A 15,048-nucleotide genomic window follows, 5' to 3' on the forward strand; every position below is an offset into this window, starting at 1 on the left:
TGCTAAACAGAAAAAAAAAAATGTAGAAATTTGCTTGACACATAGTGACAGTTTACTATAAAATAACCATTTGAAAATACTAAATGTTTTTATTTACCATATGTTGACTGTTGAAATAACTTTATAAAAAATATATATATAAAGTAAAATGAATTCCCCCTCCTATTTCTCCTCCCCAGAATTAACCAGAAGTGCCTTCCAGAACATTTCCTATACCGTAGAAAACTATTTTTAAGCTGTTCTTTCACTAATGAAATTGAAGTTGGGAGTTCAGTATTTTACAGTGTTCTGGAAGATGGGGACGTGAAGAGGTGGGGAGTTATCTCGCCTGTCTGCTGGAAACTCAGTGTCTGCTACAGCACTTGAGCTGCTTGGAGTATCTATTGACTTTTGTGTATTTGTTGTTTCCTTTAGGACATGATGTTTCAGCTGCTCCGAGGTCTGGACTTCCTTCATTCTCACCGCGTAGTGCATCGTGACCTAAAGCCACAGAACATTCTGGTGACCAGCAGCGGACAAATCAAACTGGCTGACTTTGGCCTTGCCCGCATCTATAGTTTTCAAATGGCCCTTACCTCAGTGGTGAGTAAGAGCACTGCCCATTCCTTAAACTTAGTTTTCCTGTTTCAAACGACAAAGTGCCCTCTTCATGCTCCGAATGTTGTTTCTTGGTCTGTGAACTGGATGTCTTTACACTTGTTAGCTGCAAGTAAGGGGAAAGTGCCTTGCTTACTGCAGATACTGTCTGGCTAGGTTTGTTACAGCAGTAGCTCGTTGGCATCTCACCCACTGGAAAGGAGTCAGTTACAAGTTTCTAAATGCTGTTTGCTGTAACTTGTGCTTTTAGAGTTGCATAGGTAATGATGGAAGAAGGCATGGCATAGGGTCTGGGTAGAGAAGGTAGGAGGAATGTCGCCTGGATTGAGAAACAGCCACACTGCCTGCCTGCCCATGTGGGATAAAGCAGTCCTCTGAAGCTGTGATGCCACCAGGAAAGAGAGAAATTAAGTTGACAGTGAATTTGAATAACCCGTGAATGATGAACGAGTAGCACCAGAGTAGAGAGAACCTGAAGCCTTGTTTTGTCAAAGATCTTAAGCTTGGGAGCCATAGCAGTACTTCCTTTGATTAGCTCTGTTCCTCTCTATAGCTCAGCTTGTTGAATTCTAGCTCAGGCTCTAAGAAGCGCACCCAGTAGTTTGTACTAATAACCCTTTCCTTTGAAAACCCTTGCTTAGCATGAATTCACGAGTAGACAGAAAGAGTGAGGGTGTTCCTTCATTGTGTTACTAGCAGGGCAGGAGATGGGCAGAGAATAAAGCTGTAGGATTGCTGCCCTCAGACACATTAAATTAAAACTCAGAACAAAGAGCCCGTATTCAGCCTCTAAGAGGTTCTGAAACCAAAACCTGGCCTGGTTGGTGCTACCCTTGAGAAATGTGAGGTGGCATCACTGGCCATTGTTGTTGTTATGTTTTTATTTAAAAAAAAGGAAAAGAGAAAGCTTTAAGATGAGACATGTTGACTAGTTTATTATACGGGTCCAGCAGAGTAGGGAGACTAAGAGAGAAGAGGAACAGGGGTAATGGCCGGTCGCCATAGAGACAGAGAGAGTGTAGGTGGGAGAAGAGAAGAGTAGAGAGGAAAAGAGAGCGTAAATGGACAGGGATCTGTCTTTTAAAGGGGTCCTTTACACCTGCGTGCAGACTTAGTTCCCATGGAACCTTGGGCTGACCAGGGTACTGCCTGTTCCACCAGGTAACAGGGGCAGGCCAGCATAATGCCTGAATCTTTCAGTTGTGAGGGGTCAAGACAGCTCCTTTTGCTGTTAATGCTCCAAGAAGGCTGACATTCCACACAGAACAACAAACAGCAGCCTCCCCAGGTTCCTGTAGTGTCCCATGCAGAGTTGAAGTCCACAGTGGAGAAAAGTAACCTGGTCAGGAAGAGCATCCACCTCAGAGAAAGGTTTCTGCTTCCTTCTCTTTTCCTCTCTCCCCCAAGTTACAGCCTCCACAGTCTGTAAACCCCCTTTCATTCCTGGCGCTGGATCTTTCCCCCAAGGCACCAGGATTTCTCTGGAGCAGTCTTTGAAATATATTACTCTCTGGAAAGAGATCCTTACCTGTTGCCTCTTTGCCCTGTTTGCAAATGCATTAGAGTGAAGCAAGCCTTTATATAACTACACCCGAAAGGGCTGAGTCTGTGTGCTTCCCCAGTGGGAAGGGTGAGGTAGGCTTTGTGCTTCCTTAGGAAATTACTCTCCTTGTTTTGGGGGGGCCCTGGGGAGAAGCTTGAATAGGCTTTGTGATTGAGGGAATTCTTGGGGAGTAGAAAAAGGAACTAGTCCTTGGGCACATTCATTGGGAGGAGGAAGAGCCAAGCCAGCAGGACACTTCATCTTAATCCCCCTCAATTGGCCCTAAGAACTATAAATAAGAACAGAAAACCCAGTTGGGTTTTGTTTTGATTTTGTTGTTGTTGTTGTTACTAAATTTGAAGAATGGTAACCCACCTTGTAAGTTACATCAGTTGATGCCTCGTTCTTGCTGAAAGTTTTTATGTTTAAGCAGGAAAATGCAGACTAATTATTTCATATCCTGAGAAAAGGGCAATAGCAAACATAGATCTATGATTATTTGATATCTATTTTGTGTTGTCTAGTCTATATTTGCTATAGTGACATAATAAAAGGTGTTAGCAACTGGGAAAGAAATCATTCCAAAGAATGATATTTGGAATTTAATGGCAGCATTAACAGGTATGGTTTCCTTTTTTAGGGTACTGCATTTTAAAATTTTCTCACTGTTAGTATTTTTTCTGTTTACTGGAACAAATACACATAATAAAATGATGCTTTGATTTTATATACACATATAAAAATAGAATCGCTATCTTTTAAACTGAACTACTATGCTATTTTTAGTATTCGTTTAATAGGCCGCACTCTACTGCCTAAACATACTCATTTTATAGTAGGTTATGTCACAAAGGGAAATGGAAAGCCACTTAACTATGCTGATTAGCAAAAGGTTTGCAAGTTAACTTACCTGAGAACACTATCCTAACTGCTGTGAAAAATGGGAATATATAGTTTATTTTCAAGGCTTGATTCACACGCCTTTTTCTGTGAACCTCCTGCGGAGACCGACTGTTCTTTTCTTAGTGTTACCAGCATAACGCTCTTTTAAAAACAGGGTTGATTTGTGCATTCAGGGTGTATGACCTGTGTGCACGAGGCAGGCAGAAGAGGGAGTCAGATCTCTCAGAGCTGTTATTTGTGGGTCACCTGGCTTGTTATGTGGGTACTGGGGATCCAAACTCCAGTCCTCATGATTGCTCAGCAGTCACCACTAACCCCTGAGCCTTTGACCAGCCCCTAGAGAAATAGCTTTTGTATTTTTCTGTCCTGTTGATAGTTATTTGGGGCTCCTATTTACAAAATGTTGACTCATTTAAAGTGAGATTCTCACCCTTGTTCCACCTAGATGTTTGCATGGGCATTTAGGAAATACTTCTTAATGAATAAGTTAATAGATGCCGACATGTAGATGCGTGCATTTTGAGTCATAAGAAAAATAGGGAAAGAATTGTTTATATATTTAGCGATTTCAGTATCTCACATGGCTACCCTCTGGTACTACACTGAAGGACTTAGTAAAACATATACCTTCAAATGCCCGAGCTCATTTTGTACCAGGGTTGTTGATTGAGTCATTGGCAGAATTTCTGTGCAGAAGAATGAAAGTTACTTGCCATTTTTTGCCCTCATGTTAAGACTGAAAGACAGTTTGAACTTGGGTCCACAGATAGTTGAGATCTTAAATTTACAGTAATCCTCCCTGCTGAATTAATCACCTGGGTGAATCGAACATTCTGTCCTGAACAGAAAAACGTAGGGTGATATGGGCGTGCTTATTGTACTTCTGCTTACCTAAGGACATTATTGTTTTAACTCATTGGGTTTTGATGTTAGCAAGCTTTAGAAGGGGTTTTTGCATGCTTCAAAGGTAATTAACATCTTCTAAGTAAAAGAATAGGAGAATCATTAGGAAGTTTTATTATTTTCTTCACCTGTCTATGTTGATACATATAGTCATGTATGAATTTTTTTGGGTCATTAACAATAGCTTGTATTGAGGTCTTTGTAAAAACTTTACAACGTTTTCATGTGTAACCTTCCTCCAAACCTCTTTTTCTGTATGCATCCTTATCTTCAGTACTAAAGATGTTAATGACCTCAAAACATTTTCCCCATGTAGAAATCACGTGGACAATAATAAACCTAGTAAGGCTGTTGGAGAGACATAGAAAATACAAGAAAAAAAATCACTTGGGTATTTTTAATGGCAGTAATGACTCTATATTATATTACTTAATATCATTCATTTAATACTATGAGTCTGACACCATTTGAACTGCTTATACTTCCTTAGACCAGAGCTCGCTCTCTCTCTCTCTCTCTCTCTCTCTCTCTCTCTCTCTCTCTCTCTCTCTCTCTCTCTCTCTGTGTGTGTGTGTGTGTGTGTGTGTGTGTGTGTGTGTTAGCACTTGGTAAACACTGAAGAAACTATTCAATTTCAGAGAATTGTGTGTGCTGGGGAAAAGAAAGGAAATGGGTCTGTGGCTTTCAGTCAGCAAAATTACCAGTCACTCATATATTCCAGGTTCTGTGCACGAACCTGGGAGATGATGCTGAACTAAACCGAATAAGGCCTTTGCTCTCAGAGCTTACGAGCAAAACTAGGAGGTGGGGCTGGAAGAGATGGCTCAGTGGTTAAGAGAACAGGCTGCTCTTCCAGAAGACTTGGGTTCAAATCCTAGCACCCACATGTCTGTAGCTCCAATTCTAGGGAAGCTGACACCTTCATGCCAATGCACATAAAATAAATTTAAATAAATCATTTTTTTAATTGGGTGACAGATCTGAATATAGTAGTCACACGAGTGAATATGTCATTAGAAACCGAGGAAAGGAAGGGTACTGGTGGCCCATGCCTTTACTCCCAGCACTCCAGAGGCAGAGGCAGGTGGCTGTATGTGAGTTTGAGACCAACCTGGTTTACAAAGCATTTCCAGGACAGCTAGGACTCTTACACAGAGAAACCCTGTCTCAAAAAAGAACAAGAAACTGAGTACAATGAAGTGAAGGAGTAGGTTAGAGTTCTTTGGATTTACCCATGCTGGGGTCTGAGAAGCCCACACCATTCACCAGTGCCAGAATGTGGGATGTTCACAAGAGTCAGCAACATCCTCCTTCCAGAACCTGTCTGGATGCAGGTCCATTGGATGTGTGTGCATCAAGTCATCTGTTCATTGCAGGACACCCAGTTGGCACACTCAAGTGACAACGTGAAGTGGGACCATAGGTTGGAGAACAATGCCATCTTTGACACAAGAAAATAAATTCTTAGTTTCATCTCCATGGGTGTTGTATTTCCTATGGAGACCTGGCAGGGTTTGTTGTGCTTCAGCTTCGGCAGCTGAGTTGCTCCCACAGAAGCCTCCAGAGGCTGCCAGTGCCTACTGAATGGATCAAACCAAGAGCATTACATGAGTATCATGGAAAAACCCCAAAGCCCTGTCTCCTCAGCAGCTCAGAAAAAGTTCAGGACACACCCCTGAAGCAGGAAAGGCTCCTGTAGCTCCCTCCTGTCTCAGCGTCTTGCCATGACACAACCAGGTCTGTCTTGTTAAAACTTCCAGTTGCCAGTACATATTTCATACCTAACAATGGGGTGTTTGTGCTGGTTTCGTTTTCACTTTCACAATGGGGCCAGTGCAGAGCTGGGAACAGGACACGTTTTCTTTAGGATTCCCAGGGCTGCATACGGACGGACGGACGTGGAAACTGCCGGAGCCAAAACAAACATGAAAACCCATCCAGATCCCCCGTTGCTCATTCTCAGCGGCAATAAGACACATCTGAGTTTGCTGTCTGATCGGTTAGCCATCAGAAAGAGGATGAATTCTGCACTGTACAGAAAGCCCGCTGTAGGTGGGTGGGCATCTGTGTGGGTATCTAATTACACCAACCCCACCTGCGAAGTGAATCAAATAACTTCTCCTTGTCCATAAAGATAGGCTTTCATTTGGCTCACCTAAGGCTAGCTCCTTCAGAAGCAGCAACTGTTGTGAATTAGTTCTGGACAAAATCAGTTGGAACGGTAATGTGCCTGCCTGGGGGAGGTTTAACTCAGAGAAAGGACTGGATGTTTTTCACATGTTCCCTACACATTCAGCCAGCATGCCCCATCCAGGTATGGGGTACATCGAGTCTGATCGTTCTCCGAGCTTTCTACATTGTGTCATGAATATTCCCTATGATGTTACTCAAATCTCAGAAGCCTGAAATCTGACGCCAGTGTGAAGACAGCACATGTGTTGAAGTTGATAAGACCAAATGCTTTAACGAAGCCTTGCAAACAGTGGTTTCCCCGGGCTCCGGAAGATGACAAATACTCTTGTCTTTTATCGTTAACATTGTTTGAGAATGTCCTTTCTATGCCATGTCAAGAAATGATCTGAACCCTTATGTAATAAGACAACTTTGTGTCCTACACTTGCCTAGCTCAAAGGCATTATTTCCATACCCAGACTATGAGGCACAGTCCTTGAAATTGAATGTAAAACAATGTTTCTATAACTAGGATTTTTGTGTCTTCTTTAATTCTTTGGATGTGTGACCTTCTTGTCTTCAGCTGTCACAACCACCTTGTAAAGCAGAGGGGGAGGTAGCCATATCTTCATTGTGTCTGGCCTTTAACAATCTCATAGTGTAAGTCAAGATGTTAACTGAAATTTTGTAACATTGGCTTATCTGTCTTTGTTCATTCAATTCAAATTGCACATGGGGTGAATCAGTGAATGAGACCTCAAGATTCTTCAGCACCTAAGTGATGAATTCCCAAAAATATGACTTGTGTACGTTTGTTTACAGACTATCCCCAACCTACTTTTCTCTCTTCTCAACACCAGCCATGCACGTCAGTATATACCTAATACCACTAAATGTCTCATTGTTCTTTGGACTTGCTTCACAACTCCCTATTTTTATAAATAAATTGGTGCACAAATTTCAACCTCCTCCCACTATACAGCCCATGTCATTGCATCAGATATGAGCACCTAGACAAATTTCATCTCATCATCTCCATCAGCTTTGTCATTTCCTGTAATAGCTTGAGCCTCTTGATACCCAATGGAGTAACGTTCATATTTTGAGGTCTGTCTGGGTCTGTCAGATCTTTGTCCTTCCTAACCTGTGCGTCTCTGTTTTATGGATGCTGTGTCTTTATTTAAAGATTAAGAGTGCTCAGGCTCCTTAGAGAAACCATCTCGAGAAAAGGTCGACAGTGCCTCCTTTTATCATCAGATATTTTACTTCATGTGGGCACTTGAGAATATTAGCGCTATGTTTCTGTTTACCCTTCTCAGTTTGTACAGGTCTCTCCCAAAGCTAAGGTCAATTTTCTACATGATTATACTGTAATACTGGCTTTTCAGCCTAATTTTGACTTGATTGCCATTGTCCCTAGTCTGTATCTCAGTGATGCTCTTGGGTGGTGGAGCCTACCCTTTTACTATCCCTGATTTGGGCTCTCTGAAATGCAGGGTGAGTGGTACTGCCGGGCCTAGCATCTGCAAGGGTGCTGGTGAGTTTTTACATCCCTCATAAATGTGAAGGTAAGCTTGACAGTTGGCTGTGGAGGAATAATCTACCTCTGTGTCTTGGGGAGCCATCCAAGTGAAAGAAGGGGAAAGTGCAGGAGCATTTTTCCTTTAGTGCTGCTCACATGTTTATTCTGAAGACTTGGCAGAGTCTAAAAATGGGATTGTAAATTTAACAGCACAACCATAAAAAAAAACCCAAAATAAGGAATAAGAAGCTCTACAACTTCTAGGTTTGGATACTAATAGAAAATGCCAGATTTATCTTCTACAGCCATTTGATTTTTTTTTAATTTCTTATATTTTTGGTTGTGAGCCTAGCCTTTAACGGCTGAGCTATCCCTGCAGCCCTTTTTTAATTTCTAAAAGCCTTTCCTTTCCTTCTTTCCCATTTGTTTTGATTAACTACATTGTAAAGGTTACCCATGCCCTGACACGTGTGCATGTGTTCTGATTAATTGCATCGTAAAGGTTACTGGTGCTCTGGTATGTGCGGTAGACTTCAATTGGTAGAGTGCTTGGTGGCATTAAATACTGTCTGCACCTTGTGAAGGCTGGGTGATTTCAGTGAGGTAGGGACCGCACATGGTATCCGTTCGTTCTTGTGGGAAAATATGCTTCAGTGGCTTATTGGCACTGGGTTTGGAATGTGGCATTTAAAAGTACCTTTTTACAGTGGGAAAGAATCCTGTCAAGAATAAACAGTCTGACCTTGTTAAATGGTCCAAAGTCTGTCTGTAATCTAGTTCCAGAAAACTAGCTTTTACTAGTTTAGAGTAAGCGAGAAAGCAGATGGGGGCGGGAGGTGGCAAGGGGAGAAACTGGAACCTTTGTAAAGGAAAGAAAAAGTCACTACCAAGATTGTGAAGTGGGTTCCTAAGCTAATGACCCCCACTCGTACTCCTATAAAACACCCCACTTCTGCAGAGTGGGTGGAAGATCTGGACCTCAGTTGGACAGAAAAGTATATTTTCTTTTTCCTGGAAAGACAGGACTGGCTTACAGAAGGGAACCTTGGCAGCAGTCATGCAGTATGGACTGCTGTGGGAAAACAGCAATCCTGAGCAGACAGTGAAGCTCACATTGCCAGGGGCTCCCCAGCGCCCTGTGTTCTCCCCAAACCCATCCTCATAGCCTGCGATCTGTCAATCTCGAAATAAGATTGGTGTTCCTAGGCCATTAGATATTCTTCGAAATTCACATTGCATCACCTCTGAAGTCTACCTGACTACTCCCCAGGACCAGTCGGTGTGACTTTTGATTTTCTACAGTGTACCTGCTCTGGTGGTATTAATCCCATCTGTCTGGCTTTTGTCACCCATTTCGTTAACATTGGGAAATGCATTTCAGCACCCCAGGCACTGCGCAAGTCTGTGGTGGTTGCTCAGTGAGTGTTTGTAGGACCTGTGATGAAATAACAAGAGGTTTGTGTATAGAGGAGATGCGGAGGCCGAGGGTTGGAAAACCATCCCCTGAACCCTCACTTCCCTGAAAGGCTCCCCTACTGCACCATCTGAAGCATCTGGGATTTCAGCACCAGAAACCCAACTTGTTTTGTTTCTCTTTTTGCTAAAATGTAGTATTTATATTTAAGCTATATTTCAGAAAATCAGGATTTTCTTCATTTTACTCAGATACATGGCTGGCTGGATTGTCACAGACCACGCTTAGATCTCTGGGAACTACTAATTATAGTAACCATTTCTATGACTAAAAGAAAAAATAGTATTAAGTTAGGAGACATTTTAATGGAGTTAGGGTAGAAACAAAAATCTCATGTTGTGTCGTGCTCTAAACATAATCTTTTAAAATTATACTCCCCAACCCAGTGCTAGAGACTGAACCCCAAGTCTTACATGCTTGACACCCAGCACATTCATCCCCCAAAACTGCATAACTTTAAGAAATCCAAGTGGAAGTCTGAGGTGAACATCTGAAGGGCCTGTCAGCAAAATCCACTTTGTCCCCTACTGCTTTACACCTTGCTTAGAGCTCTGTAGTAATGGAGATGGGATCACTGAAATACAGCAGCCATTGTGAGACAATGATGGACGGCATAACCAATACACCGACTGATAAAGAAAGGGTTTGTTTCCCCCAGTATTTGATTTTAATATTCAAGATCACATCACTAAGCTAATTACACTGGTTGTAGAATTACCTATTTATATGCAATTTATATCATTGACTTAATTCCTTAGATTAGTATGAATTGCATATATGAAGCACACACACACACACACACACACACACACACACACACACACAATGTCCTCTGCATATCTTACCCAACCACGTAAATACTTGTGCATGTAGAAGCAAGTACTGTTTCATCTTGGAAAGTGTAGGAAAACTTCACAAGAGAGCTAATTTCTGATCCCCCGCCCCACTTCAAGAATGAAGAGATGCGATGAGAAAGCCGGGAAAGGGGTGTGTTACAAAGGTAACGCCTGCCCGGGAGAACATGACCAAAGCTGCCTGTTTTTGTTGTTGTATCCTAACTCTAGTAGGGTGTAATGAGTGGATTCATGGAGGATTTTTGTGCCCATTTAAGAAATTTCTAGGGATCTGGAGGGAGTTGGTGAAATGGGAGTAGATCTGACCATATTTCATTATATAGAGAGAAATATATATAGAAATATATATATATATTGCATAAAATTCTCAAATAATAAATGTTTTTGAAAAGAAATTGCTGGCAAGGAGACTTACATGAACATTGGGATTTTGTTTTGTTGTCCATTTTTGTTTTTAGGCAGTTTCTCAGCTATAACTGAAGCCTTTGCCAACTTCAGTATATAGAACTCAATATATAGATCAGGTGCCCTCAAACTCGCAGAGATCTCCGTCTCTGCCTTCTAAATGCTGAAATGTAAAGGCCAGTGCAATTAAAGGCATGTCTACCACACCCAGTGTGGACATTGTTTTAAGACACATTTGTGTTAAAGGGTAGAGTGTTTCAAGGAAGAGAAAAGCTGGAGAGATCTTGAAGTAAAAAGAGAGGTGAGGGGGAGAGGGAATAAATGTCTTTTTAAATCAAGGAAGCATCTTTGGCTTAACCTCTTTAAATCATACGATTGTGGAAACCAAGTACATGGATGTGATCTTACTGTTTTCACTGGCAGTATGCGGACCGTGGATAGTAATTCTTCCTGACACAAATAGTATTTTTGTTGAAAAGGGAGTATGGTCAAGAATCTGCATAACATATATATCTCACTCGTTCTACAGTGTCCTACTGGTTTAGTATGAAGGGGACTATCAAAAAATTATTTTTTAATTGGAAACAAAGTCTTACTTTTTTATTTATTTTGTGTTGGAGTGGGTCTTCCAGGGGTCAGAGGACAACTTTCAGAGGTGGGGTTTTTCTTCCACCATGTGGATCTCAGGAATCAAACTCGGGTCTTTGGGCTTAGCAGCAGGTGCCTTTCCTGCCAGGTCATCTCAGGGGAAAAGGCTCAATATTCTCCCCACCCCACCCCAAATATATCCTCGCTCTGCCTGAAGACTTAAATAACTGTTGCTTTAATTTATCGGGCCTAAAGTAACATGATTATGTTGTGTTTAATGAGACACCTTTCTGTTTCTCTCTTTTTTTAATCCCCATAATCTAGTTTTTGCTAAAGTTGACAAATTGTATACCTTACATGTGGTTATTATATGACTAACCCCTAATGAGGGCGTATAACCTAAACAGCCACAAAAGACAGTAATTTACTCTTCACTAGACAACAAGCTCCTTGAGGGAAGAGCCAGGACAGCCCATGTTTAATACTCACCAAATAGTAATTGGTAGTGAAGACGTGCTTTTCAGATGTTTGGAGTCATTAGAACAGTAATGTATATTCGCTGTCCGTGCCGCCTTGTTTCCCCTCTCTTGGTTCAGCTCATCCATTGAATTATTTTATAAAAACAGACTTTTTTTTTTAATGTTCAAAGTCTTGAGATTTGAAAGGCTGACTAGGTAGAGAAAGGTCTGATTATTTTTCAGCACTTTGTAAGAGATATCTTTGCTTGAATCTAGTTACCTTTGCTTTTTACCTCCTTCCCTCACTGCTCCTTAAGGAACAGGTGGAAAAATCCCTGTCAGAGTTTGGGAACATGGCTCAGGGGCAGAGTGCTTTTCTGGCGTATGCAGACTTTGAGTTATGTTTTGGTTCAGGGCAGGGAAATGTCCATTGTATACACGATGCTTATGAAAGTATGTTTAGTGGGCTGGAGAGATGGCTCAGAGGTTAAGAGCGTCGACTGCTCTTCCAGAGGACCTGAGTTCCATTCCCAGCAACCATATGGTGGCCCATAACCATCCGTTTTGAGATCTGGTGCCCTCTTCTGGTGTGCAGATATACATGGAAGCAGAATGTTGTATACATAATAAATAAAATCTTTTTTTTAAAAAAAATATGTTTAGTTTCACAATTTTTAAAGGTGCTGAAAAACTGGACTCACTGTTTGCACCCAACTGCTACCTTCTTAGCCAGATGTTAAATTAGGAAGGAACTGAGAAGACATCAGGATTTGAAATGCTATATACTTCGAGTTCTTCATATTGCATTGTGGGGTGAGGATATATGTGTGTTCTCCATCTCGTCAGGTATTTGTGAGTAAATGAGTTCACACCCTCCCAAGAGAATACGCCCTTTCTTTTCTTTACACAGTGACTATTGATCCTGTTTTAGAATTTCTTCCCTTGTTTCCCTCTTCCTTCTTGGCAACATTGATTTTGAAGCCTTAATTGATCCAAGTGTTCCAGGAATATATTATATTCTCTTTTTCTCTGCTACCATTTTCAACTAGAGACAGTGAGGTCATTTCTGAAAAAAAAAAATCTCACTTTGTTGCTGAGAAAGTATGAGATAGTGCGGTCAGGAACCAGTTATTAAATGAAGTATATATCGGGCTGCAACAAGCTGAGTAACCTTAAGTGAATTCTTCAGCCTCCCTCTGTCCTAGATTTATGGCCTGTGAAGGTGGAGAAAACAGTGTGTACCTTACAGGTTCACGTGTGAAAAGAAAGCATCCTCTACCCGGTGCTGTGATTGTGGTAATGATATCCCTCTTTGTACCTGCTCATGAAGACAGGGAAGGAATCGTGCACAGTGAACCAGCCCATTGTCTTACTTAGGCAACCATGCACACTAGTGTTAGGGTATTGATGTCTTAAAGAAACTATTGTTAGTTATTAGTGTCTCTTGAAGGGAGAACGTTCTGGTATTCCTAAAACTAATGAATTCATAGGTGGAAGAAATCTCCCACTATCCTTATTATCTCTGCAATATAAAGTCTTGGTAGAAATTCGAATGGATTCTATATACCTTATCTCTTATCTTAATATAGGAAATTGGACTCAAATCCAGACATTTGCAGATTTTTCGAGAAAAGAATAAGAATAGAGGAAGATGTTATTTGTGTACACACTGTCGGTACTCAGGAACCAGTCCTCCGTGTGGAGCGTCAGACTGTCTGTCAGTCTCCACTCCTTACTGTCACCAGCTAGGCACGTAGCTAAAGGCAGTGGTGGGGAAGCTGAGTTTGGGCTCCAGCATAACAGCATTCGACCACCTATAGCGTAAACCCTAGAAAGTCCCTTCAAGACTGTCATTTCTGTACTAAGTCTCTGGACAGTAACTTGTCAAATTATTAAAGCAGGAGCTGCGGAGATGGCTCAGTGGTTAAAGCCTTTGCCTTCAGACCTTGAGGAGTTTCCAAGTCTCAATCCCCAGAACCCAGGGAGACCATGGAGCTGCCTGTAATCCTGGTACCTGAGAAGCAGCCACATGTCCTCAGAGTAAGCTAGAATAGCTAGAATTGTCAGCCTCTAGGTTCTGTCAGAGACCCTGCCTCAGTCAAATGGAAAGCCATCTAGGAAGACACCCAAAGTCAAAAGCAGGCCTACACACTTAACATGCCCAAATAAATGCAGACACAAATGCATACCCGTACACACACACACACACACACACACACACACACACACAGAGAGAGAGACAGAGAGAGAGAGAGAGAGAGAGAGAGAGAGAGAGAGAGAGAGAGAGCAAAAAAAGAAGTTTCTGTAGCCTAAATGAACATTTTAATCTTTGTACAGTTGTTTTGTGTTTAATAGTTATCATGTTCTCGTGGGGATAAGTGGTAGTTAATATTGAGAAAGTTTCGTTTCCCAAAAAGATTGCAGTCTTCTCTGGTGAATAAATGACTCACTGTACCATGGATTAAGAGTTAATGTCACAAATAACACGGACTTTTTCCCCATGGTCTGCTTAAGATGTGTCACATAAGAACTCTTCCAGCTATTAACCTTACAAAGCAATTAGTTGAAAGAAATTCCTGAGGCCCTCAGCCCAGCCTTTATATAACCTGCACTGTCTTGTTTTGTTTTACAAAGTCGCTCAGGAATGCCCCCATCTACAAAGAAGTTGGTGCATAAACTAACAACTCCCTTTTGGTCTTCTGTTCTAAACCATGTGTGTGGTATTTCATACAATTGCTTATTCTCTTGTTCAGTCTTTGATAGCATTTTCTTGGTGTTGCTCTTATCTGTCCAGTACTTTGGTATTTCTGTTAAAGCACAATTCTGTCTTTGAGAACAAAGCCATGCTCCCTGGCTTTCCTTAGATTCATGGTAATGGTGTGGTTTGGCCACATGAGCAGTGCTATATAGAAGTGAAATTCAGGAGCTTCTGTGACATAACCAGCTTTCCTTAGATATGTCCTACTCTGAACCCCATGGTACTTAAGCCCTTTAATTGATACGTGACTTCCTTTTTTCCCCCTTTGTAGCAGGCTTTCTCAGACCACCAGCCCCCAAATCATGACATGGAGACTTATTACCAGTTATGAATGTGAAGTTTTATCTTATGCTTGTCCCACTAGACCTCTTCACTTAGTTTAACCTGTTTGTCTGTATCTACATTTTGCCTTGGGGCTTTTTACCTTTCTTTCATTCTGTGTGTCCTACTTTCCTGCTTCCTCCAGGTCTACCTGGCTACCAGCTGCCTAGCTGGCTCTTCCCAGGACATCTCCCTTTCTCTCTCCCTCATTTTCTCTCTCTCTCTCTCTCTCTCTCTCTCTCTCTCTCTCTCTCCCTCTCTCTCTCTCTCCCCCTCTCTCTCTCCATACATATATATATATATATATATTAATCTTTATATGGTTAAAATAATATTCCACACATAAACAAATGTAAAACAACTTTACATAGTTAAATAGACGCAACACACCTTTACATAGTTAAAGTAATAGTTCATAACAGTTCCTCTCTTAAATATGGGAGTGCTGGCTCCTATTTGCTTAGGGTGTCTGTATGAAGTGAAAACCGGTCAGATAGCTGGTTACTTGCTATCCATAGCATCTTCTACTCTTCTTCTCTTAGTGCTAAAG

At 41.5% G+C, this 15,048-nt stretch overlaps 1 protein-coding gene across 1 annotated transcript in view; it reads left to right on the plus strand.

The window, feature by feature from the left end:
• The window catches only part of Cdk6 (cyclin dependent kinase 6), a 199,244-nt gene that overhangs the window by 99,082 nt on the left and 85,114 nt on the right, over window positions 1-15,048 (plus strand). The window contains exon 4 of the mRNA XM_027389836.2: window positions 415-582. Within this exon, the coding sequence (XP_027245637.1) occupies window positions 415-582 (168 nt within the window). The remainder of the gene's footprint in view (window positions 1-414; window positions 583-15,048) is intronic.

This window comes from Cricetulus griseus (assembly GCF_003668045.3).
Source record: "Cricetulus griseus strain 17A/GY chromosome 1 unlocalized genomic scaffold, alternate assembly CriGri-PICRH-1.0 chr1_0, whole genome shotgun sequence".
Lineage (NCBI taxonomy): Eukaryota > Metazoa > Chordata > Mammalia > Rodentia > Cricetidae > Cricetulus > Cricetulus griseus.